The 26,912-nt window shown below is 46.7% G+C and overlaps 2 protein-coding genes across 4 annotated transcripts; both read left to right on the top strand.

Moving 5' to 3' along the window:
* The first annotated feature begins 1,048 nt into the window (after positions 1-1,048).
* Haus7 (HAUS augmin like complex subunit 7) lies at positions 1,049-22,736 on the top strand. Of its 3 annotated transcripts, none has more exons than XM_028888547.2 (10): positions 1,049-1,401; positions 2,148-2,263; positions 4,533-4,600; positions 6,745-6,806; positions 11,178-11,269; positions 11,752-11,910; positions 12,048-12,144; positions 12,590-12,799; positions 13,416-13,490; positions 13,796-13,886. In XM_028888547.2, the coding sequence occupies exons 1-9, from the start codon at positions 1,285-1,287 to the stop codon at positions 13,467-13,469; spliced, it is 975 nt and encodes a 324-aa protein (XP_028744380.1). In that variant the 5' UTR covers positions 1,049-1,284; the 3' UTR covers positions 13,470-13,490; positions 13,796-13,886. The 3 variants fall into 3 exon arrangements, with proteins under 3 accessions (XP_028744380.1, XP_028744379.1, XP_028744378.1); XM_028888546.2 differs by having other exon boundaries at positions 13,416-13,500; positions 13,796-13,885; XM_028888545.2 differs by lacking the exon at positions 13,416-13,490 and adding an exon at positions 22,473-22,736 and having other exon boundaries at positions 1,059-1,401; positions 13,796-13,910.
* A 1,006-nt stretch (positions 22,737-23,742) lies between these two features.
* Positions 23,743-26,339, top strand: Trex2 (three prime repair exonuclease 2). Its single transcript, XM_028888578.2, has 2 exons — positions 23,743-24,736; positions 25,359-26,339. Exon 2 carries the CDS (start codon positions 25,393-25,395, stop codon positions 26,101-26,103), a length of 711 nt encoding a protein of 236 aa, XP_028744411.1. The 5' UTR covers positions 23,743-24,736; positions 25,359-25,392; the 3' UTR covers positions 26,104-26,339.
* The last annotated feature ends 573 nt before the right edge of the window (positions 26,340-26,912 follow it).

Genomic DNA, 26,912 nt, shown 5'->3' with positions numbered 1-26,912 from the left:
CTCCTCTTTGAGGAGATGGCATTACAATACACAGAGGATGTACATACTGAGTGCAATAGATGGTTACTGAATCTTGGCTCCTGAGCAAGGGTTTTGGAGTTCTAGAAATAAGAGAGGCTGACTGATATTTCTCTAAATGTGTTGACCTTGAAAGGCCTGGGATACAGAGAGATTTTTCAGTGGAATGGGCAGGAATGAGGCACAAAAGCATACAAGAAAGCCAAAGGTAGGAAGGGGTGTGGAACTGAGCATAGTGATAACAGTGAACACTTACAGGCACTTTCAACCTGTCAGGCTCTGCCTTGGAACTAACTTCATAGAAATTACTGCCTCTTGTCATCCTCATTAGTAAACTAATGAAGTAGGCAGTCTCATTATCCAACATTTATCTGAGAGCAAGGAAGCACAGAGATATTAGGTAACTGGTTCAAAGTTATCCAGTTTTCTGGGAATGATGGTGCATACCTGTGGTCATCACAGCACTCTGGAGACTGAGGCAGGAGGATCAAAAGTCTGAAGTCAGCCTAGGCTATAAAGCCAAACCCTGATTCAAGAGTTCCCAAACAGAATACACAACACAAACAAACAAACAAAAAAGTTATACAGCCAGTGAGTGGCAGAGCCAGATTTGAATTTAAGAACCTTCTCTCAGACTTGGTATGCAAAGGAAACAAGATAGAACTGTGGGCCAGGAGATGTATTGCTCAGGCCTTGGTTCTTCCACCAAAGCTTGCCTTCCTCGTCAAGTCCCATTTACTACTGCCAAAGAGAACCCGAACAAGGCAGGAGCGCCACCTTATGGAAGAGCCTGACCTCTAGGACTTCTGCGCTTTTTTTTTCCTTCTAAAGGAGCTAAGGAGCTACTCTAGCTTTGGTAAGTCCTACTCGCTCAGTCTCGACGCCCCTCCTCTGCCCCGCCCCCTCCTCCTGCTTCCCCCCGCCCTCCTGCCTTCCCCCCCACCTTCCCTCCCTGCCGCCTTCTCCCGAACTTCGGAACTTCCTCCTGCCCCGCCTTCAGCCCGCCTCTGTCCTGTCCTCGCCCTACCCAATTCGCTGCGCTCTGCCCCCTGAGGCGCGCGCAGACAGTGGACGATCTGCAGCCCAATAGGAAGGCTCAATGAGAAAGAGGGTGGGCTTCTGTCGCTCCAGTCTGACGGGTGGCTCCGCCCCTGCCGCGCGCAGGCTGGTGGGCGGGAAGACCCAAGAAACTAGTGTGCCGTTAGCAGTGCGGCTGCGGCCTGTAAATTTGGGGGCGTGAACCGGTTGTGGTTCAGAACGCAGAACATGGCGGAGAAGGGTGTGGCCGCTGCCTCTAGCTGCGGCTCTGGTGACAGCTACTACGAAGATGTGAGTGATGACCGCGTGGTCAAGGAGGCTGTGGAGGTGTTCGAGAAGCTGAAGGTACTGTGAGCCAGGGACTCTAGGATAGGAGACCAGACAGGACTCTGCCTCAGAGGGCCTTCTGGAGCTTCCTGTGAAAATTAACCACGCCACAGGGATCTACAGTAGTGGGTCCTGGCAGAGCCCTGGGGGCGACTTGTGGATCGTTTGTGTTAGCTCGTTGGTGTTCTGGACCTTTGTTCATGCAGTCTCCATAGATTGAGGCTGAAAACTTGGAGCATATGAAGAAATGGATGTCGCAGGCCCCAATCTCACAGACCTATAAGTGGGTGGAGTTGGGTTTGAGGGACAGCCAATACATTGCCTTGTGTTTGGTCACAGACTTAAGGTACATGCAGCAGTGAGGAAGATGACTATAAAGTCAGGGAGCTATCCCAGGCCCATTGCCCCCTCTAACCTCCTTCCCATCTCCTGACTCAGCGATCACTTTCAGTCTCCCTCGACTGTCAGAATTAATATTAGTCTTTCTAACCCACTCTTAGGCATTTTCCTGGTTTTGTGACCATGTAGCATAGAGGGAACACACTTAAAAGTGGTGGGGCAGCAAAGTCACAGGGACTTGAGGTAAACATGGGAGGGACTTGAACTTTTGGCAAGACCAGGAGGTGCTTATGTCTGGCACCATGCTCTTGGTGGTGGGTAGTGTGTGTGGAAGGGTCAGGAAGCGGTCCTGAGCACAAACTGACAGAAATGCATTGCTACTCTACAGTAACAGGCTCCTTCTGACTTTCCTTTTCCTTGCTTAGGGTGTAAATTGCCCCTTTCTTGAAGGTCTGTATATTACAGAGCCAAAGACAATTGTGGAACTGCTGTGTAGGCCCTCAAAGTACCGGTTGGACATACTGGAATGGATGTGTATACGGTAATGTCCTGTGTTCTTTCCCTTTCCATGCATGGGGTGTCTCCTGTGGGAGCTGGGAATATGTCCTCTCAGAGGGTTTCATAACCCAGCCAGCTCTAGGAGAGCAGCTGGTTACTTAACAGTGCCAGGTACAGAGACTTGACCAAGATGGTGGGGAGCTGGCCCTGGCAATACAAGATGAACTTTAATGAAAGCCCTGGGCTTTTGATTGTAATTGGGATTTGATATGGTCCATGTTTACTGAGTTGTGATTACTGTTGGCTTGGTGGGTACCTGATGATCAAGGAGGGACATTGTCCAGAAACCCAGTGACAGAAAACAGCCTCTTAGATTGTTCCTCTTCCTAACCCCAACTTGCAAAGAATCAGGTTTTTTCTTAGTATATCCTGGGGGTAGTGCTTCTTAGGCAGCCTCAGCCCTGTCTCTGCTGCACCCTGGGCAAGCATGGCTCCAGGAAGAAAAAGTCAGTCCTGTTTAGTCACTGTCTTTTCCTACCACATTGGGTCAGCAGGCCCAGATACTGCCACCCAGGCCATACACATCACCAAGGTGATTACAATAGTAGGTAGTCAAGAACTCTTTGCTGTCAGTGAGGTGCCTGCTTTACCTACGTCCGTAGCTCTTAGTTAAGGTGCCTAGCTCCTTAGGCTGGTGAGGGTGCAAAAGTGTATTTCAAGGCTCCAGAGCCAAACCAGGGATGGAGCTCAGGGCTGGACGGGACTTTCCAATGAAATGGAAGTTGTTGGAGGACTTCTTCCTTACTGTCCTCTGTGGAACCAGTTCTACCTAGCTAGGAACTCTCTCAAGGCTTGATGCTTACTGAGGGCCTCATTGTTATGCTTATCTGTGTGCCTCCCTCAAGGCCAGGGCCACACAACCTAGTGATCAGAACCTTTTCACAGTAGGAGCCTTCAAGTGTCTTGAAGCAGAATTCAGCAAGGCTTTTTCTATGATGGGCCAGACACTGCTCCAACTGTCTTGCCAGGGTAGCACAAAAGCAGCATAGACAGCATGAGCAGGAATGGATGGGGTGATGTAGCAATAAACTTAAAAAAAAAAACCAAACTGGGGGCCTATGTGTGGGCTCATCCCTCCTTTAAACTGTGTATTGGATTGGGGTTTTTGAAAAGTGTAAGATGAAGCAGAACTAAGTGGTGCACACCCTTAATCTGGGAGGCAGAGGTAGGTGGATCTCTGAGTTAGAGGCCAGACTGGTCAACATAGTGAGTTCCAGGACAGTCAGGGGTATGCAGAGAAACCCTGTTTTGAAAAACAAAAAACAAAAAAAAGTGTAAAATGACCTCTTTGAAAAGAGTGTAGAGCAGGGTGGTGGTGGCGGCGGCGGCGGCGGCGGCGGCGCACGCCTTTAACCTCAGCACTCAGGAGGCAGAGCCAAGTGGATCTCTGAGTTCGAGGCCAGCCTGGTCTACAGAGTGAGATCCAGGACAGGCTCCAAAACTACACAGAAAAACACTGTCTCAAAAAACGAAAAAACCAAAAAAAAAAAAAAAAAAAAAAAAAAAAAAGACGAGAAGAGTGTAGCATTGGTGTTGACTAATAGTAGAGGTAATCATTGTTCCTTCATTATATACTCACTGGCCTCCTTTTTGTGTTGGTCATTGCCTAGAGATGTGTTAGGCTCCAAAAGTACCTAAGGGAAAGCCAGTTTCTGGCCCCAGCCAGCTTTCACTCCAAGAGAATAGAGTCCTGTGGAAGTGTAGGGCACATTGGCCAAGGAGGCCGAATGGTTCCTTGGAAGGCCTTATAATCAGAGCTGGCCAGGCTGAGAAGGAGTGAGCTGAAATGCTGACTGGAATGCCAGGGCTGAATGGGACCCAGTAGGTGCACATTCAGGCCAAATTGTTAGGTTCCAAAGTCTCCTGCAAATGGCCACACTCTTCCCTTCTTGTGCACGCATCAGTGTTCTGCCTGCATGAATGCTTGTAGGCCAGAAGAGGGCACCAGATCTCATTACCGGAGGTTGTGAGTCACTATGCCACTGATGGAAATTGAACTCTGGAAGAGCAGCCAGTATTCTTAACTGCTGAGCCATCTGTCCAGCCCTACACGTGTGTGTGTGTGTGTGTGTGTGTGTGTGTGTGTGTGTGTGTGTGTGTGTGTGTGTGTGTGTGTGTGTGTACACACCTTGAGTATTTCTGAGGGAAATTTTTCTCACTGGCATTTAGCATGTACAGGTAATTCTCTGTTTAGAGAGTAGGTATGGAGGGGTGGTGAGTCAGGCACCTGACAGACTGCTCTTTTCCCACAGGGTCTGTCCCTCCTTGCAGGACAAGTTCAGTTCACTGAAAGGAGCTGCAGTGGATGTGAAGATACAGGGTAGGTCTCTTTATGGGAATGTGGCATTTGATGATAAATTCTGGACAATTTTGAGCTTGGTGTTAGTGTCTCACTGAGTTGTAAAATTTCCAAATAGTACATAGGTCCACCATAGCAATGAGAGGTAGAAAGCATGGTTCTTTCTGATGTCATTAGAGGTCTGTCTTCACTGGTATGTGTGTGTGTGTGCGCGCGTGCGCGCGCGCGCGCGCGCATGTGCGTACATATTCTGTCCATATGGTATTCCTATGAGTCCCTGATTGCTCTTTGATGTGATTCGCCTTGTAACCTTACTAGTTTGATGGTTTTTTGATAGAAACTCTCTTTAACCTGGTGGGAAAGTTAGATGAAAGTGAGCAAAAATGCCATTTGTATAAGAGGGTAGTTTTTTTCCTTCCTTGTAGTGTGGCCAAACATTGATAAAATTTAAAAAGGCTAAGCTTTCCATCAGCCTGTGTGTATTCTAAGCACTGCAGGGTGGGTGAGCTGGACTTGAGCCCCAAACTGTGCACCAACTGTCATTGCTAATCAGTTATCTGGGAAGAGTTGTCCTCTTGGATGTAGTAGGGTGTTGGGTCTCAGAACAACCAGGCCTTGATGCCATCATCCCTGTGTTTCCTGCTGTCCCCTCATAGGCTTGGAAGCAGTACTCGAGTTCTCTGGTGCATATGGGAAAGCCCTGGCCTGCAGGCTGCCCTCATCCATCCATAGTTTGGACTTCACTAGATCCAGCCTCACTTCCCTCTTTGAAGATGAAGGCCTTTGTCTTGTTCACTTCCTCAGAATGTGTTGAGTACTTGTCTGAGTGGAAGTTGAAGAAATGAGGACAGGTAGTGGTTAGTTCTCGAGTTTGGCTGACATGTGAGGCAGTGTTTGAGGTACTAGGGTACAGTAGTTAACTGTACCACCCTTGTCTAATTTAAATGTTAGATGATGGGTAACCCAGATGATGAACAAAGAAGGCTATAAACTTCTCAGTGGTAGGGTGGTGAGAAGGGTTGTAAACTGCCAGTTAAAGTAAAGGTGACTTAGGGAGAGTTGGAAGAAGGGTGGTCTTATTATCAGAAGATGGCAGAAGGGAGGAACTGAGCCAGGCTGAGAGTAGTATCCAAGGCAAGGGAACAGCAGATGCAAAGCATTGATGTAGGCTATGCTTGGCAGCTTTGAGGAAGAGTGGGGAACAAAGATGGCTGGGGTGGAGGGGATAATGAGGTATAGGAAATCAGGAGGGGATAGGGATAGGTCCTGCTAGGCCTTATAGGTCGTGGAAGGCCATTGGCTTTTATTTCAAGAAAGGCTTTGTTTTCTATTGGGTTCATTGGGCTTCCTGGGGATACAGTAGTAAAAAATAAGAACACCCAGGCAGCAGCACAGCTGTTGCAGTGACTGAGGCAAGATACTGGGGAATGGGTGGAAAGGTATGCTCAACAGGATTTGTTGAGAGGAGAAAGACAGGGTCAGAAGGATTTAAGGACTGTGGTTGAAGCAGGCTGGCTTGGGGGCACAGTGGCATCTGCAGAGTATTTCTAGGGCCACACAGATGCTCTGCCACTTCTTCCAGTGAGTCTCATAGCATGTTCTATACAGGTTTGCACCTGCTCTGCTGTTGCTGAGGCATAGCCTGGCCTGTGAGGGGGTAAAGGTACTTCCCGAACATTGGTGCTGGCCTGACGCTTTCTGGCCTTTGTTTATATACTAGATGGCCATACAAAGATGTGCTGAAAACTCTGGAAGATGTGGCTAGGTGTTCCCTGTTCCTTGAGGGGCCTCAGACTCCTTATCTGTAAAATATAGCCTAGACTCACCTTCAAAATGGCATGTCAGGAGAATGGGCCATGAAAGACATTTGGGACATGGACAAATGTGAGCCATGGGTCCTTTTGCATTAACCTTATGAAGTCTCTAAAAGGGTGGCATATGGTCCATGTTGGAGGCCTTCTAATTTCTGATGGCTTCTTAGGCAACTGGCCATCTATATCTGATATACAGAATATGGTGAGTAACTCCCTCATTCACTTCCAGGTCTGGAAACACATCTAGAAAGAGAAGCCTTAGTATACTATATACTCTAAGTTCTGGGATGTCTTGTATCCTACTCTTTTTGGGTGGGTGTCTGTAGTGACAAGGTCTTTGTATTCTAACAGAAATGGTGAAGCTAGGCTATGAACTGATGTTGTGTGCACCAGATGACCAGGATCTTCTGATGGTAAGAAAGGACCTTCTTCTGTTCCTGCAGAGGTTGTACATGCTTTTGTCCTGGGTTGGTGAGTGGATGGGAGAGGCCTCTGGCTCCAGAGCCTGCATGCCGGGCAAGACTACTTCTCTAGGCATTCCCAGGTTAAGCACGGCCAGAAATCTCTGTGGGAGATAGACAGAATGGGGAGGCCTGTAGAGGAGATGGAAATACAGGCACATATCTGGTTCATGATGCCCAAAAGGACAGAGTGCAACCTGTTCTCACTTGATATGTCATACTTGGCTAGTATCATGCTAGGTAATATATAGTATTAAGATAGGTAGTATATTCCAGTAACTGTCACACCCATCCTGAGCATACAGTGTTTTTTAGCTCCACTTGAGATCACATGATGGCAGAACTAGGCCTCCAACTCAGGACTGTGGCTCCCAAATCCCCATCTGAGGGTCCGTGTTTCACCTCATAGTTAAATCAGAGAAAGTCTACCCTATCCTTAAAATGTCTAAATTTCAAATAATTGTTTCCAGTTTTTTTGACTATTGTGGATGATGGGGTTGTAGACAGTCTGTGTTTTTGCTTGATCCCCATTGTCATATCTCTTGGATATGTGCTAGATATGTAGTGATTCTGTGTTTTCAGATTTGAGGAACTAATGAACCTTTTTTGGTGGGGCTGTACTTCATTGTGCTGTTGAGTCTCTCCAGTGAGGGTTTGTTTTTAAGTAGAGCAGGTTCACAGGGAATGTGAACAACAAGAACAGAGAATTCCCATCTCTTTCCTGTTATTGGCCCCATGTCAGCCTCCCTCACTGTGGGAACATTTGTTACCGCAGTAAGCTAACACTGATAAGTATAACTTTATCTCCCAATATCCAGTGGGCTATGCTTCTCTTATTCTGTTTTCTGGTTGAAGTTGTTACATGGTTCTTTTCTCTTTTGGTTCTTTGCTGATACTTTATGTTTTTGTTTCTTGTTCATAATTGCTTATTCAAGCATTTTTCTGATGGCTACTTAAAACTGTCAGTTCATTTGCCTTTCTGTAATCCCTGTATAGGCGTCTAATGAGCATCTTTTCTCACATAAGTTGAGGTCTCCATGTTTTTTCATGTGCTAGATGATTTTGGATTTTTTTCTGGACATGCTGGCTATTATTTGGATCTTGTTAAGTTTAGTGGAGAGTAGAAATCCACGTGTTCCAGCAGACTCTAGGCTTGCTTTAGTTTATGCAGCCAGGTCCACCCCTCCTCTCTGCCCTGAACTTCCACTGTCAGCTCACCTTCTTCCCATTCATCCTGCATGTGCCACCCAGTGGTCAACCTGGGACCTGGGCCTGGCTTCACTCCTGGCTTAGTAATCAGTCAGCTGTGCACAGACAGGGCTGGTTCAGAATTTCTGAAACTGATTTGTGGAGTCATTTTCCCCATCTCTTTCCTCTATGCCACATCTCTAAGGCTTTCAGTTCCCCAGGAATGGCCTTTTCTATCCTCTAGCTACAAGTCATTTGCATGACTGATTCAATAGCAAAAGGGCAGAGAGGAAAAGCTAGTAAGAAACTCATGGAAAGATGCTTTTTATCACTGATCACAAGAGCAATGAAAATTAGAACTGCAATGGCATGCTCCGCTCATACCATGATGTCTAGAGTTAGAAGGAAAATAATACAGGCTGACAGGGATGGGGAGATAGGAACCCTCATACATTGCTAGTAGAAACACAAAATAGTGCAGCTACTGTAGAAGACAGTTAACACATGTGTACCAGAATTCACTGTGAATGTTCATAGATGTGTCATAGTGGCTCAGAAATAGAAATACCCCTAATACCCATCAACTGGTGAGATAATTTTTTAAAAAGAAGATGTTACAGCTACATGTGACCATGTAGATGATCTTTGAGGATGTTTATGCTATGTGAAAAGCAGTCAGATAATAAAAGGTAATATAAGTTTATAATAAGAGGTCACATATTGCAAGATTCATTGAATGTAGACTGTTCAAAAGAGGTGAATCCACAAAGAAAGATAGGTGCATAGTAATTGCTAGGGACGGACCAATAAGAAAAAAAAAATAAGAAATGACTTTTAGTGGGTCTAGCGTTTGTTTTGGGGGTTCTAGAGATGTTTCTAAAATGTGACTATGGTGATGGAAAGATGGTTCAGTGGTTTGAGTACTTGCTGCTCTTCCAAGGGATAGGGTTAGAGTCCTAGCCTCCACATGATGGCTCACAAGCACTTGTAATTCCATTATAGCCCTTGAAACTGGAATTGGGTGCTTCACACATGTAGCACACAGATATGCATGCAGGCAAAACAGCCAGACACATCATAAGTAAATAAATTTTTAAAAATTGACTATGATGATGGCTACTTGGCTCTTTGACTATCCTAACAATCACTGTACTATACACGTTAAAATTCATGGACTGAATTAAATTTTAACAAATAAACAAAAAACAGTGTAGCCAAATGAAAAAAGAACATCTAGGAGAACAGCAAGTCAAAGGACCAGGGGTGGGTGGTCTGTGCTTGATGTGTTCAGACAACTGTTAGAAGGCTGATTAGGTTAGAGCAGAATGAAAACAAGGGAAGGAGATAGAACAGATTGGGAAGATATGATGGCCTTTGTAGGCCAGAGAAGGGTTTAGTGTGTGTAGGGTGGTGGCCTAGGGAGCTTGGAACTGAGGAATGGGGGTTTCTATTTAGTCCGACAGTAACAGCTATGGCTAATGTGTGAAGATGGAGTGGGTAGAGTGGACCTTGAGGGACCTGTTGTCAGGTTACAGCAGTGGCCAGGCATGTGAAATGATAGCTTGAATGGCAGTGGGAAAGTGGAGGAGTGGCTGGATTCAGCCAGACCCACTGGGTTTGCTGATATAGTATGGTAGAGGCAGGGACAAGACCCAACAGTCATACTCTGGGAAGGTCTGAAGAATGAATTCACAAAGACTCATACTTTGCCATATCTCCAGATCATCCCAGAGTGTGATTTTTGGTTCTTGCCCTTTGCTGGGAGACAGATAGGGTATAGTATAGTGATGGGTTTCGGTAAGGTGGCCACAGACCAGCCTGCTGGAAGCTAACCCTAAGGTCTTGTAAGGGCTGGATCCTGGTCATCCAGAAGGGTTGTTTGTGGCTTTAGAGAGCTCATAGGGAGACATGGACCAGGACTACATGGGGGAAGTCTGTGATGATGAAACTAAGCAGGCTACACAACCATTCGAGGGCATTTGACAGTGGGAGGTAATGGAGCCAGCTTTCTTCTAAGTGGGAATGATAGGCTCGGTGTCCCAGGCCACTGACCAAATGACAGCCACACTTGTGTTTTTGTCTGGGCTGTCTCCAATTTAAGCAGTGTACTATCTTTTGCCTCATACTGCTCTTGCAGGTGTGTTTCTTCGGCAAATGGGGAGACTGAGTCAACAAAAAAATAAAAATGTCTCAGAAGCCAGTGTCAGGTTGAGGACATGAGTTGGGGGTGTTGGAGTGGGTCTTGCTAACTCACTCTTGGAGGTGGCAGTGAGTCTTGGAACTGTGCTTCCCCTGAGACTACTCCTCACTAGGGGCTATTTGGCCCTTTCCCTTCAGCATCTGCATCCACTACTGGCTTTCAGTTCTTGTTTTTGTTGAAGGGGATTTTGTAAGGCTGGTAATAGTGATCGAGTGACTCTTTGATTATTTTTCCTCAGAACAGTGTGTGCCAGGCCAGGGTGGTAAGAAGGTACACTTAAGGGATAGGCCTTGCTTGGTTCTTGTTTTCACAGGAATTTGTGGAGCGGTCATGGCCTCTAAGAGAGTGCCTGCTCCTAGGGAATCATTGACTTTCTAGAAGAAGGCAAGCCTTAGACTCTTCACTGGGTAGCTCCCTGCATCACCTGGGCACATAGGCAGGTAGGAGACCTGGTCAGCCCTGCATGAGTTGCTGCACAGAAGCCTGTGGCCTTCCTGATGGAAAGTCTAGGCCCCTGCTGGAGAACAGGCCACTTCTAGGCCTCATGCTGTGCCTGTTGGCCTCTGCCATTCTTGGCCAGGATGGATTGGCTGAGGATACCAGATGTTTACTTGGAGGTGTCCCTGATGAATAGGCCACCACCAGATTCCTGTGAGCTCTATTCTGCTTTAGTAGGCTCTGCTGCATGCTACCCACTCATTGAATAAGCCTTCCCCTCTGGCTTTGTGACAAACTCACAGTGTAATGTAATATGTTTTGACATGCTGAGCCAGTTCAAGAGGCTACCAGCAAGGGTCAGGGACAGGGAAGAGGAACTGTCTGGCCAGGCCTCTTGCCATTGGCCACAACAAGGGCAGCATAGGATTGGGCACCTGGAACAACTGTCTAGGCCCGGCCTGGGTCTAGTGGCAAATGTGTGTGACTTTCCCTGCCAGGGCCGCAAGTGTCCCCAGAAGCAGCTGCAGTTCATGGACCAGTTGCTGGATATGATGAGGAGCCTGGCCACTGGATGCTCCAGTAATTCTAGGTAAAGGTGTCAGTGGCACAGGCGGGTGCCCTTGACAGCTAGTCTTGGTCTTAGATATGGAGATGGTAGGGTGGTGAGGGAATGTATCTTCATCTGGGGTCTCTCTGTCCCCTATGGTGACAGTAACCACATAATTGGTCCATGAATTATAGGACTGATAAATTGCGACAGCTCCCCCTAGTCACTGTCTTGGGTGTTGGGCTGGCTGGACAGAGGTCAGGCAGTGGCCCAGCAAGGGGTAGCTGTGTCTCTAGGATATTGGGTCATGGCCTGAGATCCCTGCACTGTAGACCTTGGGGGAACTAATCTATATATATAGCAGGGGAATTAACACCTGGATGTCTGCAGGTATGAGGACATCAGAGAGGTCAAAGCAAGCAGAGGCTGGGAGGGTTGTAGGCAGTGGAGCTCCTCATCTTGGGACTGCTGCACCAGTGCTTCTGCTGATAACAGTATACTCAGTGTCTGTCCTGTTTTTGCAGCCTGAAGGAACACCTTGAAGACACCACAGAGAAGAATGAGGCATTGCTGGGGGAACTCTTCTCCAGCCCCAACCTGTGGGCGATCTTGAAGCCTGAGAATGACCCATGGCCCCTGGACATGCAATCCTCTCTCAACAAGCAATGTGATGACCTGCCAAAGTAGGTCTCCAGGAGGGCTCTACCTAGTATCACCCCAACTTGCTTCTGTTCACTAAGGCAGACTTTACAGTGCTCTATTGCCTACAGCATCAGTAGCAGAGAGCTGACAGTGTTCTTCCCTTTTTTTTCCCCTGCAGGGCTGGCCCCTCTGCCAAGTCAGAGGGAGAAAAAGTGGCAGATCTGGCCAGGCAGCTGCAGGAGAGTGCTACTAATCTGCAGACACTCCGAGACCAGGTGAAGGGCACCAGCTCTGGGGACTTTGGGACTTGGGGAACAGGCCCTGCTGAGTTCTAGGGCAAGTGGTGTCCCCTTCAGCATGGTGTGCTGTGAGGCTTCAGTGAGATGCCACAAGAGTATGGAGGTAGGTGCTGAGGGTCCTAGCATGAAAGGAAAGAATGTATTTCAGATGGCAGCTGTGCACTAGGCCTGAATGTACACCTTCACATATCTTCTCAAGTTCAGCCCTACTGGCATCTATTAGCCAGGCTAGAAGATTGAGGCCTATGCAAACATTAGCCTCAGAGTTGAGGCTCCATTCACACTCTCTATCTCCTCCTTTATGGAGACTTTCTTCTTTGTCAGTGTGCTATGTTATGTCAATTTGTGTTATGTAGGCTGGCATCAGCCCAGGCTGGCTAGGCAGGGCAGCCTCAATTGACTGTTACCCTTGGTTTTGCAGTGCTTTGCACATCATAAAGCTGGGACTGATACTAGTACCATAGACCAGAAGCTTCGTCTGGTCGTCTCCGACTTCTACCAGCTCATCTTGGCCTTCCTGCAAGTCTATGATGATGAGCTGGGAGAGTGCTGCCAGCGCCCACTACCCAGCCTGCACCCAAGTGGCCCCATCATCCAAGCTGTCTATCAGACTCTGGCTTCCTGTGGCCAAGTAAGACACCTCCATATCTCTGTGCTGCCCAGCATGTCAAGAGTACATGCCCACCAGGCTTGAGCTCAGGACCTTGGCAGCCTCTGATGTCAGGTGTAGGGCCTGGGAAAGAGCTTGAGAGGACTTGGCCTGGGCTCCTCAACCAATCATATGGTAGTACTCTGGGTCTTGGGACCTTTGTCAGGTGAGGACAAACATTTCTGGTACCTTGGGAAGGTGATGAGAGCTGATGTGGACACTGTCTCCAAGAGACGCCCCCTGACTTAGGAGATTTCCATTCTTACCTCTTGTACCCCTAGGGAGGTGCATGCATGGCCTACATATTTGACTCAGTATGGTGTCCTGGTCCTAGTTTCTATGCTTGTGTTGTTTTCACATGCCCACAGATGCCATGCTCCCTCTGATCTTGTGTCTGACCGAGTACTAGGCCAGACAGACAAACAAGATAGGAGGCAGTAGGGTATGTGGCTAAGCCATTGAGTGAATGTGACTTGCTTGACTCTCCTGTATTTCAGGTTCTCAGAGGCCAGGCTTAGCAGATGGACTTAATTCTCATTACTGTAGTTGCAATGTGTACAACTGACTTTGGCTCACAGTGCCCTGATGCTGATTTTAGGTTATGACAAGAAAACCCAAGACTTCCCAACCTCTCATGAGACTCTCCCAATAGTGGGAAGCTTTCATCACAGAGGTACTATTTGGTAGGACATTTCTTTTCCCACCCTGCCATTTGCTTTGCTCAGGCTGGCACAGCATGCAGTGAATGCTAACATGTTACTAAGAACTGAGGGCTGCGAGAGTAACGTAATAGTGTGGAGTCACCACTGAGCCAGGAAGGAGGAGACTTAGGTTTGAAGGGCAACTCTCCAGCTGAGAGTTCTCTTTCTGTTGGCTGTCTTTTGGGGCTTCAGTATAAGCTTGGGTTGGAAGCAACAGATGCCATCTCTAGGTCAGACTAGCCTCACTGATGCCTGCATGTCTTCTCCATCTTGGCAGTTGTTGAGAGCAGTCATGGAGATTGCAGACACTTCTGCTGAAGCTATGGAAGCAGCAAGGAGGCAGCAAGGGGACCCGAACTGTTGGGGCAGCAACAACTCTGGGATAAGCCTAGGTAAGTGCCTGGGGCTGAGGGGCAGTTGTTCCTGCCTACTTAACCCAAGTATGCTCCATGGCAGGGCCACTTCTTTCTGTACCAGGCCAGTCCTTAGGAGACTGGATGCTTAGTTTTTATTTTAATGCTTGTTTTCTTTCCCTTGGAAAAAATGCTTTCAGAATTCCTGACAGGAAATTGGAATAACTCAGAGATGTGTAGAGGTAAAACTAAAAGAAATGAACCACAGTCAGATAACCACTGGTCCTGGGTATGAGAATTTTCATCAGTTTCTTGCTATTCTTTAACCTATTTTCATTTTCTTTCTTTTTATATTATTGCTATTAGATAGGAGTAAAATTGTATCTGAATTTAATTTTAATTATACCCCTCCTCCCTAAGTTTGTTTTGTGTTTGTACTTTTTTTTGAGGCAAGGTTTTTCTATAAAGTCCAGGTAATTCTCTTGCCTCAGCCTTCTGAGTACTGAGATGAAAGGCCTGCTATACCATGCCTTGTCCTCCATTAATGAATGTGGCTGTGTTTCAGTAAAATTTCATCTATGAAAATAGGCAGTCAATCTTGGTTTGTTGATCCTGCTATATAGTGCTACATCTTACCCCATGTCTTTGAGTTTCTATTGCTGTGATAAAACATCATGACCGTAAGTAACTTGGGGAGGAAAGGGTTTATTTTATCTTTTTTTTTATTAAAAATTTTTTTCTTTCCTTTTATATACCAACCCCTGTTCTGCCTCCAAGATTCTCCTGCTCCCCCATAACACCTACCCCCCATTACACTCCCATCCCTTCCTCATAGAGGGCAAGGCCTCCCTTGGGTTGTCAACACAGGCTGGCATACCAAGTTGGGGCCAGACCTAGCCCCTCCTCCTTGCATCACAGCTGACTAAGGCATTGCACCATAGGGAATGGGCTCTAAAATCCAGTTTGTTTACCTGGGATAAGTCCTGGTCCCATTGCCAGGGAACCCACAAACATGTCAAGCCACGAAACTTTCACCCACATTCAGAGGGCCTAATTGGGTCTCATGCAGATTCCCCAGCTGTCAGTCGAGAGTCCATGAGCTCCCACTAGCTTGGGTCAGCTATCTCTATGGATTTTCCCATCATGTTCTTGTCCCCACTTGCTCTTATAGTCCTTCCTCCCTCTCTTCAACTGAACTCCAGGAGCTTGGCCAAGTGCTTGGCTGTGGGTGTCTACATCTGCTTCCATCAGTCACTGGATGTAGGTTCTATGATGACAATTAGGGTAGTCACCAATCCGAGTACAGGGGAAGGCTAGTTCACGCACCCTCTCCACCACTTCTATTAGTCTTAGCATTTTATCTTATAGTTTCACACCACTGTGAGAGAACTGTGGGAAGTCAGGGCAGGAACTCAAGACAGGAACCTGGAGACAGGAACTGATGCAGAGGCCATGGAGATAAAATGCTTACAGGTTTAGTTAGCCTGCTTTCTTATAGTACCCAGGACCACCAGCCCAGGGGTAGTACCACCTATAGTGAACTGGGCCCACATCAATCATCAATCCATTTGGTGGGGACATTTTCTCAATTGAGGTTCCAAACTTCCCAAATGACTCTAGTTTGTGTCAAGTTGACATAAAACTAGCCAGCACATGCTGCTCTAAGTCTTCATCCCACTCTTTCCGGACTTAAGGACTTGTTTCATTTGAGGGTTTTTTTTTTGTTTATTTGTTTGTTTTTGAGAGAAGACCTGACATTGTAGCTCATGTTCACCTAGAATTTACTATATAGCTTAGGCTGGCCTCAGACTCACAAGCAATCTACCTGTTTCAGCCTCCTGAGTGTTGGGATGAAAAACATCAGCCTCCATACCCAGTCAATTTGAGATTTTTACAGATACCACTGCTCTGAGAATTTTTGAACATATCTCCCTGTGTAGACATGTGCCATTTTCTCCAAGATGTCTTCCTGGGAGTAGTGTTACTCCATCCTGCCACATTGCCCGCTCCCCATTTGATGTCCCATAGCTGCACATCCCCATCAGCACCAGCCATGACTTGGCTTGGTAACTGATGATATGTAGGGCATGTGTAACAGCATTTTGCTGCATGTTTATTCTGTATCTTAGTGAGTACTTACAGAGTTGCACATTTGCATGCATTTATTGATCATTTAAGCTTTCCTTTTTGTGAAATGCCTGTTGAAGTCTCACTTGTAAAAACTTGTTGTTTTCTCATTGATTTATAGCTTGTTTTATATATGGTACATAGAGGTCTTTGAATGCTCTGTGTAGGATGCATATCTTCCTCCACAATGTGACTTATCTTTTCATAACTTGTGTGTGGTCATTTGTTATACAATTTGCATGTAGTCAGATGTAGCCATAATTCCTTTATGGAAAGCATCTTTTGTATTTATTGTAGATAGCATTCCTACTCTGACAAGGAGTAGGCTTTATAGCATTCACTTCTGTGGTTAGGTTAGTAATCTTCCCAGATTATAGCATGAGATGGGAGTACAGTTTCATTCTATTCTATATGAATACACATCTGTCCCAGTAGCACTTAATGGAAATGCACTCTTTTCCCCATTGGTCTATAAACCCATCACTTCTGTTAGTCATCAAATATTAGTACTACATGTGTGAGTCTCTGAGCTCTCTATTCTAGTCTGTTTCTCTTTTTTTCTGTCTTTGCACTGTAGAGATAAGAAAACAAATGACAAAAAATAAACCCATAAGGTAAAAATAGTTTTTCTTTTTCCCCTCTCTCTTCACTGGAGATTAAATCTAGGCTTTATATATGCTGTACAAATGAGTTGCACCTAAGCCCTATTTTATTTTCGAGACAGAGTTTCTCTGTGTAGCCTAGGCTGTCCTAGAACTCTCTCTGTAGACCAGGCTGGCTTTGAACTCATAGAAATCCTCCTTCCTCTGCCTGCCGAGTGATGGGAATAAAGATGTGAGCCACAGTGCCCGGCTTATAAACCCTATTTTAATAGCAGCTTTACTGAACTATAATCCACATAACATAAAATTCACTCTTTCAGCAGTGAACAATCTAGTTTTTTTTTAAAGGATACTCATACAGTTCATACAGTTGCACAACCATCATGGCTAAGTCTGGAATATTTTTTAAATATTTATTTATTTATTTTTATTTTATGTATATGGATGTTTTGTCTGCATGTATATTTGTGTACAATGTGGATGCAGTGCCCACTGAGGCCATCAAATCCCCAGTGACTAGGGTTATAGACAATTGTGAGCTGTCTTGTAGGTGCTGGGAATTAAACCCAGGTCCTCTGGAAGAGCAACAAGTGCTTTTAACCTCTGAGCCATCTCTCTAGCTCCTGGAATTTTTTTTTTTTTTTGGTTTTTCGAGACAGGGTTTCTCTGTGTAGCTTTGCGCCTTTCCTGGAGCTCACTTGGTAGCCCAGGCTGGCCTCGAACTCACAGAGATCCGCTGGCTCTGCCTCCCGAGTGCTGGGATTAAAGGCGTGCGCCACCACCGCCCGGCCCTAGAATATTTTTATTATCCCCAAAAGAAGTACTGTACCAGAATCTGGATGTAATGATATACACCTTTAAATCCCAGCACTTGTGAGGCAGAGGTAGGTGGATTTCTGTGACTTCAAGGTTAGCTTGGTCTACATAGTGAGTTTCAGGAGAGCTGGAGCTACATAAAATGAGACCCTGTCTCAAAGAAAAAAAAGAAAGGAAAAAAATTAGCAATCTCTCTTCCATTTTTCCCCAAACTCTAGCCCATGACAAACACTGATCTACTGTCTTTCTCTATAGCCTTGTCTTTTCTGGACATTTTTCTTATAATGGAATTGAACAGTGTGTTACCTTTTGCCTGCCCTTTTTCACAGAGCACAATTGTTTCAAGGTTCATCCATGTGCTGCATTCTTTTGTATGGTTGCTGTATGGCTATAATTAATATGTAAAATATTTTTGTTTATTCATCTATCAAGAGACATACAGGTTGTTCCTTCATTTTAACTGTTATTAATAATGCTGCTAGATTTTTTTGTTTGAACATGTTTTTGATTCTCTTGGGTCTAAAGCAGAATTGCTGCGTCATATAAATGTTTTCTAAAATATTCATTTTCTCACCACTTGCCTTTAGGATTATAGCTAATGACCTAAAGCACTCTGGTGCCAAGTTAATTTCAATAGTACACAAAAGTTGTGCTTTAATAGAATTTCTTTGTCCTTTCACAAGTTATTTTTAAATTTAGATTCAAGTTTCATGTATTCTATGCCCATCAACATGGATTTATAATTACTGATTCATGCAGTTGCATTCAAAATTAGAAGAAAATTACAAACAAAAATATATTTATGTTAGTTGTCATTTGTCTGTCTTTTTACTTTTATTGGTGTTTGTTTTGTTTAAGACAAAGTCTTACTCTATAGCCTTAGATGGTCTGAAATTCACTATACTGATGAGGTTGGCCTCAAATATTCAGCAAATCTCCTGCCTCTGCCTCCCAAGTGCTAGAATTCCAGATATGAATCACAGACCTGACTTTCAAGTTCTTTATTGATGTAGGCTGATAATCACTATGTAGTGATTTTAGATGATATTCATACTTTGTAGGGAAGGTCCACCAGTGACAAATTCCCTCAGTTTTTGTTGATCTTAGAATACCTTCTTTACTTTCTCCTTCATTAAAAAATTCAATGTAATATTTTTATTCTCTGAGAATATTAGACATGTATTTTGATCATATCCAATCCTCACTCTTACCCTAAATGTCTTCCAGATTCATCCCTACTCTTCTCCTAACTTAATGTCCACTTTAAAAATAAATCCCACCAAGGCTAATTTGTCCTGTCCATATATATATATACTTTTGGGTGTGGGGCCATTCACTGGAGCATGGTTGACCTACTGGGGGGCATATTTTTTAAAGAAAACTGCCTAGCATTACCCTAACATCTATCAGCTGTCAATAGCTCCATCACTAGGGGTGGGGGCTTGTGAGCTACTCCAGCTTCATGCTAGCATGTCAACAGGCTTGAGCTTGTGTAAGCAATCACAGCCACTGTGAGTCATGAGTGCATCATCCCTGTCGTGTTCAGAAGACACTGTTTTGCTTGAGTACTTCCTAACCTCTGGCTCTTACAGTCTTTCCACCTCCTTTGCCTTCATGTTTTGATTTTCCATTTGTGAGTTAGCACTCCACAGCACTTTGACTAGTTGTGAGTTTCTGTTTTAACCACCATCCACTGCACAAAAATGTTTTCAGAGGCATCTGATTTTCTCCTTCATTTTTGAAGGATCATTTGGCTCTTTGCTCTTGGATGGCAGTTCTTCCATACTTTGACTGTATCATCCCACTGTCATTTGACCTTCATAGCTTTTGATATGAAACCAACTTGTATTCTTGTTAAAGACCCTTGTATGTAATAGGTCTCTTCACTTCCTTTTTGTTTTCTGCTTGTTTCTGGCTTTTGGCATTTTGGTTATATGTCTTCATGTGAACTCCTATAGGTTTAACACCCATTTTGGAGGTCTTGACTTTCTAGATTCTTGTTGTTCACCAACAGCTAAGCAGTTGACAACGTTTCCTTCTTTTCCACTTCTTGTTGGCTCAGAGTCTCAGGATCAGCCAGGAGGAGGACTCAGAGCCTTCTTTGGATTCTCCTGGGCATTTTCAAAGTGCTGGGCTTTTTAGGTCCTTTTAGGCATCCTGTGGACTGCTCACCCCCAAGCCTTTATTTCCCAGCCTTTCCTTCCAAGCTTTTTGATTAGTGTATTATTTTTCCCAACTGTTTCAGTGGGCAGAAAGTAAAGCACTTTACTATAACTATTTTCACTGATTTTTCCTCAAGTAGTGGCCTTAGATCATAGCCTTTATGCCATCTCTTTGGGGACTTTTCCCCACCTGTACTAGAGAAAGGGTCTCACTAAATTTCTCAGGCTGGCCTTGAACTTGTGATACTCCTTCCTCATCCTCTCCAGTAGCTGGCACTATAGGCCCTGCTTGTGATTCTCTATGACTGCTGACCTTATTTCTATGTTCTGCACTGGCACACACCTGCCACATGTACAATAGACACTTGGGAGTCTCTTCTTATTTACTGAGCTGCAAGAGGATCCTCCATCTTAAAATATATTATAGTATATGTATGTATATGTATAAATGTATTTACCCTAGTCACCAGTGTCACTGTGGCTCTTACTACAGTCCATGTAATTACTATTAGTAAATTGTTCATAATCTATGCTATCATTACTGCAATAATGATCATTAATAGCCTTAACAGTATGCCCGCTCACTGGTGAGTAGGGCATACTATCACTGATAGCAAGCTTGGCGGTATGAGCTAGGCACTCCCACCCCATGCTTTGGTTCCCAGTGGCCTCAGTGATGTGGAGATGGTGAGTAGAGCAGGGATGGACTCCTGACTCAGCTCTTGTCAGTACAGATTCCTGATTTGCTTTGAGACAAAGTCTTGGGCACTAGACATGCCCAGAGAAAAGGACCAGTATCAAATCCACTCCAAAGCCACTTTAACCTTTGACTGCCTGTTTTCTACCTGATCCATTATGGGTTTTGGCCTTTATGAAAAACTACCTTCCACTTACTTGGGAGGGGTCTGTTTCTGTGTCGTTTTCCCTTTCATTGATCTGGATGCTGTAGCTGAGTCCTGTTGGTGACATGTCCCAGAGTATCAAATAAGAAGCTCATGTGTGCCTTCTGGCTTATGGCATTGTGTGACTGGGTGACTGTAACAATACCAACATATTTAGAGGACAAAGTGACCCTGCCAGAGCTGAGAATGGGAGAGGACACAAATGACAAGAACGATTAACAGGTGTGGAAGAGAGACAGCAAAAGGGAACAAATTGTCAGGCCTACAGAACAGCCAAGTGACAACAGCCCAAGGGAGTAGTGGGGGCAGATGCTGTGATGGTGGAGCTAACCAACTAACCACTGTGATCTCAAGGCCTAGCAGCTGCCCCAGAACAGAAGCACTCTATAGAGAACACATAGGTGACTTGGTCTCCTGTGGAGAAAACAATGGCAGTGAAAAAGCAAATCAGCTTCTGATATGAAGTCTGCTTCCTTGCTTCTGAGGCTTCATATGATGAGGGCTGGCCTTACTGCTTCTTCCTGAAGCCAGATCATCCTGTCAACCATCCCTGCTCTCCATGGAACTCTTCTTCATGACCCCTTCACAGGAAAAAAATCTCTGAATCTCTGACCAGCATGGTGGGGAGTACCTTTTACCCAGGCTCCACATCCTAACAGCAGAGGCGCTCCAGGGTAGGGCAGGGTAGGGTACAGAGGACCAGTATAATGAAGAGAGAAGACCTGGATATACAGGAAATTGTGCGTGGAGAACTTTCAAACAATGTGACAGGCAATGTGCCTGGATAACTGAAAGCCCAGGTGAGACGAAAGACCAGAAGACAGTAACACATAAGGCAGTAAGTCTCTAGGAACAGAGAAGTGAGATGGTAGAGTAAGTACAAGCTACAGGACATAGAAACTGGATCCACAGAAACAGAAATGAAGCAGGTGGGTCTCCTCATTTCAAGTCCAGATCAGGGGGGAACCCAAAGGACTCAGTCCAAAACCCCCCTGATATAGGCCAAAACTTCAAGAGACTAATCCAGTGTGTGGTCTCAGGAGCACACCTGGAGGCCGAGAACTGTTGAAGTCCACCTGTGAGGGTAAAGCAGGCTTTCCACCAGGATAGGGTGAGGCCAAGGGTCTAGAATCTGGCCACACTCCAGGGATTGATAAAGGCAAATGCCACAAAGGAAGGGCAAGGCAGAACCCAGCAAAGTGCCATCTGCAAAGGGACACAGTTTGCCACAGGGAAGCTCTCCAACTAGGATACCACTGGAAATACAGCAAACGGGGAAGGATCCTTATGGTGCTGTTCAGGGTGGGCATGCTCCCATGACTCCCAAGCTCCAGAGCTATGCTTGTGAGGGCAAACAATGACAAATTGGGGCTATCACTGTACTCATGTCACTGGTGATAACCTTGACATGTAAAAGGCAAAGTATAGCTAACAGTGGGATTGTGGAAGAGAGAGGACAGGCAGCATGGGTTATGAGCCTTCTTTTTCCTCATGAGAAGACAGAGAGGGTAATCAAACTGGTAGGAAAAGCAATAGATCTGTTTTTGCCTCAGAGCAGTTCTGTGTTACTGGTTTTGTTACTGTGTGCATATACTGGTATCTGATTAAAACAACTCACCATCAAAACCAGAGCAACTCCTGGGCTTTGAGGTGGTCTGGCCTGAGCCTTGACACTGTCCTGGTCAGTGTGACTCAGTCAGAGACCCCTAAGCTGCAGGCTTACTACAGTCAAGGGTCTCCCATAGCAGTTCCCTGATCAGTGTTTCTGGGTCATGGTAGAAGTTGGACCCCCAAGCTCCAAGCCCCTTAAAGACCAGGTGGGAGTAGTCCCCTTACCACCTGGTCATGCCCAGGGATAGCCTGAGCAGAATAGGGTGGACAGGGGTTCTGGTAGAAAGACGGGGGAGTCTTGTATGGACTGCCAGCTTCTGCCTCTTTCAAGCTTGCAAGCCTTGAACTCACTTTGCTGTTTGTATTTCTTTTTCTGTATAGCTGCCAGGATTGATGAAGTAACACAGAAGTACAAGATCCTCACTGACAGATTGCACAGAGACACAAGATAATGTGAGGGTAGAAGGCCCTCCCTGGAGCTATCAGGAGGGACCGTTCCAGTCCTGTTCATGGCCTGCATGGATTTCCACTTGCTTGGTATCTGCAATTTGGAGGAAAGGAGGAAGAAGGAGGTAGAGAAGGCAAGCAGAGATGGGTAGGACAGGGGAGCTAGAAATAAAAGAAACCTCATACTCTGAGAAGTTGCCTTTGACTACTGTTTGTTTCTGTTTATCACACTCTTCCCCTCTGGCCTGGGATGCTCAGCCTCTCTTCTTGTCCTCATCCCTGCTATTCTAGGTTAGCCTGATGGCAGCCCTTCTACTACCCCAGTGGGCCTTGGCCTTTCCTCTCTCTGCTGCTTCCATTCCTTTCTGATACTACTTGGTTAGTTTGATCATGCCTAGCCTTGGAGGTCTCCACTGTACCCTGACATGACGTCTCTCTCTGCCCCTGTGCTCTTCACCTTCTGTCCTGCCTCAGGGTCCCATATTGGCCCTCTTTGCCATGTCCTTGGGAGCCAGCCTGTTTCTTCCTTCTTTCCTAGGGTACTAGGGAATTCCTTACCATGGCCTGACTGGTTGCCCAGGAAACTGTTCTCTTGGTTTCCCACAGTGACTCAGTATCTTTTTGAGTAGTGTACTTGTCACAGCCACCTCCCTCCCTTCGAGCACCGGAACAGGCATGCCTTGGTGAGGCCCATTATCGCACCTGTGGCTGCCTACCTCACCCTGCTCCTGAAACTGCACTTTGGTTCCCCCAGGATCCCTGGGTAGTTTTGGACAGCTGGGTGCCAGGCCCTTCCTGCTCAAACACTGCTGGGAGAGATTGATGGGCAAGCAGGTCCTTGTTCTCTCCTGTCCTTCTGAAGCAACACTATGGACAGGCTCAGGAGTACCTGCAGTGGGCAGGTACAACATTCACCACAACCTTAGAAGGCCAGGCCTGCAGTATTGGATACCTAGCTCTGGAATGAAGTTTTCAGGAGAGGCCAGAATGGCCTTCTAGCTACTCTCACATCTTGATGGTCCCCCTCATCTGAAGTCAGGTGAGGAAGGAAAGGCCTTAGAGCAGCATTTCCCAATCTGTGGGTCACGGCCTCCTTGGGGGTCGAACAACCCTCTCACAAGAGTCGCATGTCAGATATCCTGCATATCAGATATTTACATTATGATTTATAACAGTAGCAAAATTACAGTTATGAAGTAGCAATGAAAATAATATTATGGTTGGGGGTCATCACAACATAAACAACAGCATCAGGAAGGTTGAGAGCCACTGCCTTAGAGTCTTTGAGGTCTCCAGGTCACCTTTCCACTTAAGAAATTCAAAGAATTGGCTCAGCCACACCCATAGGGCTATTTGGGTCAGGCCTCATTGCCTTATAGCCTTCTTTTGCCTGCCTATCCCCCCTGCCTTCTCCACAACTCTACTAAATAAATGCTTGTAACACATCAGGTCTCAAATCCCCCTGACTGTCAAACCTTTGGTGTCATACCCTACAGCAGTGATCACCACCCTGGTTGCTGCTGGAAGATTGGGCCACAAGGTGAGTGAGCTGCAACCAGATAGTATCAACATTGGAGATGTTCCTGAGGCCACCCCGTTTACTGATGCAAGACCAAGGCCCTGTCCTCAGTATGACTTCCCATTCACAGGCTAAACATGACACAAGTAGATGTCCCTGTCACTCCTGAGATCATGACAACCTCATGAAGGGCACCCATATCCCCACTGATAGAAGAAACCACGGCCTGGAGAAGAGGACCTGTTGTCTGTGTGTAATGTGTCCCAGAATAGGGCTAAGTACCACACCTGGTTTGTCCAGATCTGGCAACCACAACCTAGTCCCTCTGAGACTTCGAGGGAGGGTTTGGCAGCAGACACAGCCTTCCGCCATACTCTGACTTCCTCTTCCTGTGAGGACACACTCCTCTGGCCTGTGACAGTGCTCATCACTTTTTGGAACCTGCTTGCAGCCAGAGCCTGCTTCCCAGTCAATAAACATGGGGCGTGTGGCCTGGTGGCTGCAAGCTCATGAGGAGGCGGCAAGCAAGCCGGCTGCACAGGTCCTGCGGCCTCAGGCCTCCTGGTTGCCCAATTGGTGGCTGGGGGCGGGCTATGGCCTCTGATTAAAGGCTGCCTGAAGCAGCCTGTGAAGAGACAGGTGCCCAGAAGCCCTGGAAGCCAACTGAAGCCTGTCCCAGGTAAGTGTGGTGGGGATGGGTGGACAGTGCCATGAGCCTGGAGGCAGGTAGAAGCCAACCTGAGGCAGCACTTGTTTGGTAAAGAAAAGGTTGGGGAGACCAGAGCCCTCATGCCAGATCCCTCTGTTGCCTGCTACCCAAAGGTGGAAAGCAGGGCATAATGCCTGAGGCTCCCAGTCAAAGTGTCTCCACCAAGGGGCTTGGCCAAGGCACCATTTGTGGACTATACTGCCTCCCTCCTTGATGGGAACAGTGGCTAGATCTGGGCCTGGCAGCAAAAGGGAAAGGGGCCTGGGCTAAAGTCTAGGTACCTGAGGCCTTTCTTTTGTGCCTGGTTGGGTGGCAGAGCTAAGGTTATCTGCAGAGAGACCTGGGGAAAACAGGAGGGATGGACAGCAGTAACAGATCCTGGTCACTTGATCTTAGCCCCATGGAGTCCCCTTAAAAGTGTCTCTGGATATGAGCCTTAGAAATTATGCCTAGCACCAAAGGCCTCATGAGGTGGGGTGGAGCAGCAGGAAGTGAGGCCCTGAGTGATAGAGCTTTGACTTGAGGGGCTGTGGGCAAAGGGGCCTTGCTCCTGTTTCTTTAGCCTTTTGGCTTATGCCACTTGTTCTGGCAGCTTTAGGCCTCACTGTTCCTGTGAGAACATCAGCATGTCTGAGCTGCCCCGGGCTGAGACCTTTGTATTCCTGGACCTGGAAGCCACTGGGCTCCCAAACATGGATCCTGAGATTGCAGAGATATCCCTTTTTGCTGTCCACCGCTCTTCCCTGGAGAACCCAGAGCGGGACGACTCTGGTGCTCTGGTGCTGCCCCGTGTGCTGGACAAGCTCACACTGTGCATGTGCCCGGAGCGCCCCTTTACTGCCAAGGCTAGTGAGATTACTGGTTTGAGCAGTGAAGGCCTGATGCACTGCCGGAAGGCTGGTTTCAATGGTGCTGTGGTGCGGACACTGCAGGGCTTCCTGAGCCGCCAGGAGGGCCCCATCTGCCTTGTGGCCCACAATGGCTTCGATTATGACTTCCCACTGCTTTGCACAGAGCTACAACGCCTGGGAGCCCATCTGCCCCAAGACACTGTCTGCCTGGACACGCTGCCTGCGTTGCGAGGCCTGGACCATGCTCACAGTCATGGAACCAGGGCTCAAGGCCGCAAGAGCTACAGCCTGGCCAGTCTCTTCCACCGCTACTTCCAGGCAGAGCCCAGTGCTGCCCATTCAGCAGAGGGTGATGTACACACGCTGCTTCTGATCTTCCTGCATCGTGCTGCTGAGCTGCTTGCCTGGGCAGATGAGCAGGCCTGTAGCTGGGCTCACATTGAGCCCATGTATGTGCCACCTGATGGTCCAAAACTTGAGGCCTGAATGCCAGCACTATCCGTTCATCCAGGCTCTAAGACATGTTCTTGCTCTCAGCAGCACCTGCCTGGCCTTCCTCAGCCTTGGCCTACCTGGCCATAGGATCCTAGAGCCTTCTCTGTGCCTTACCTCCAGTTGAACACCCTCTGGCTAGCCTGGGCTCCTGCAGTCTGCTCATTCAGGGCTTCTACCTTTCACCCCATTTATCAATAAATATCACCAACTATTTACCTGCTGATTTACTAGCCAGACTTCTCTCTGCCCATACCCAAAACTATCCCACCAAGGCACAGATGGGGGCCATGCTGACCTGACTGTGAGTGTGTAGAGGGGAAGATGTCAGTATGCAGGATTCTCCAATGGGCTTATGTTAGGTTGGGGCACTAGACCTTGAGCCTCTGGCTATTTCTCTGGTATGTTTTATGGTCCCTTTGAGTGTTGCCCCTTTCTGCTAGACCCTTTGGATGAGCAGGCTGAATCTTCCAGGCAGTGAACTGGAAGGGCTAACTGAGCCTACAGAGCTAGTCCATGCCTTCTTCAAAGCCCAGCTCTAGCTCTTACCCTTGTCCTCCTTTGCCCCTGCTCAGCAAAGTAGCATGAATGAATTGATATAGGGCACTGGGGAAAAACAGGTATCTATTCGTTTGTGGACATGTGGCACATGGATGCCACAGGAGGGGGGCCACCCAGGCAGACTAGGGCACCAAGCTGACCTGAGGTGTAAAGGAGAGATGGATTGGCACATAGGGTGCCATCCAGAATGGAACTCATCCCAGGTTTCAGCTCTTTCATGGAGTGATTTGGGTGGGCAACTT

This window comes from Peromyscus leucopus, chromosome X, assembly GCF_004664715.2.
Source record: "Peromyscus leucopus breed LL Stock chromosome X, UCI_PerLeu_2.1, whole genome shotgun sequence".
Lineage (NCBI taxonomy): Eukaryota > Metazoa > Chordata > Mammalia > Rodentia > Cricetidae > Peromyscus > Peromyscus leucopus.
Note: the sequence above shows the minus strand (reverse complement) of the source record. Positions and strands in the feature narration are given on the sequence as shown.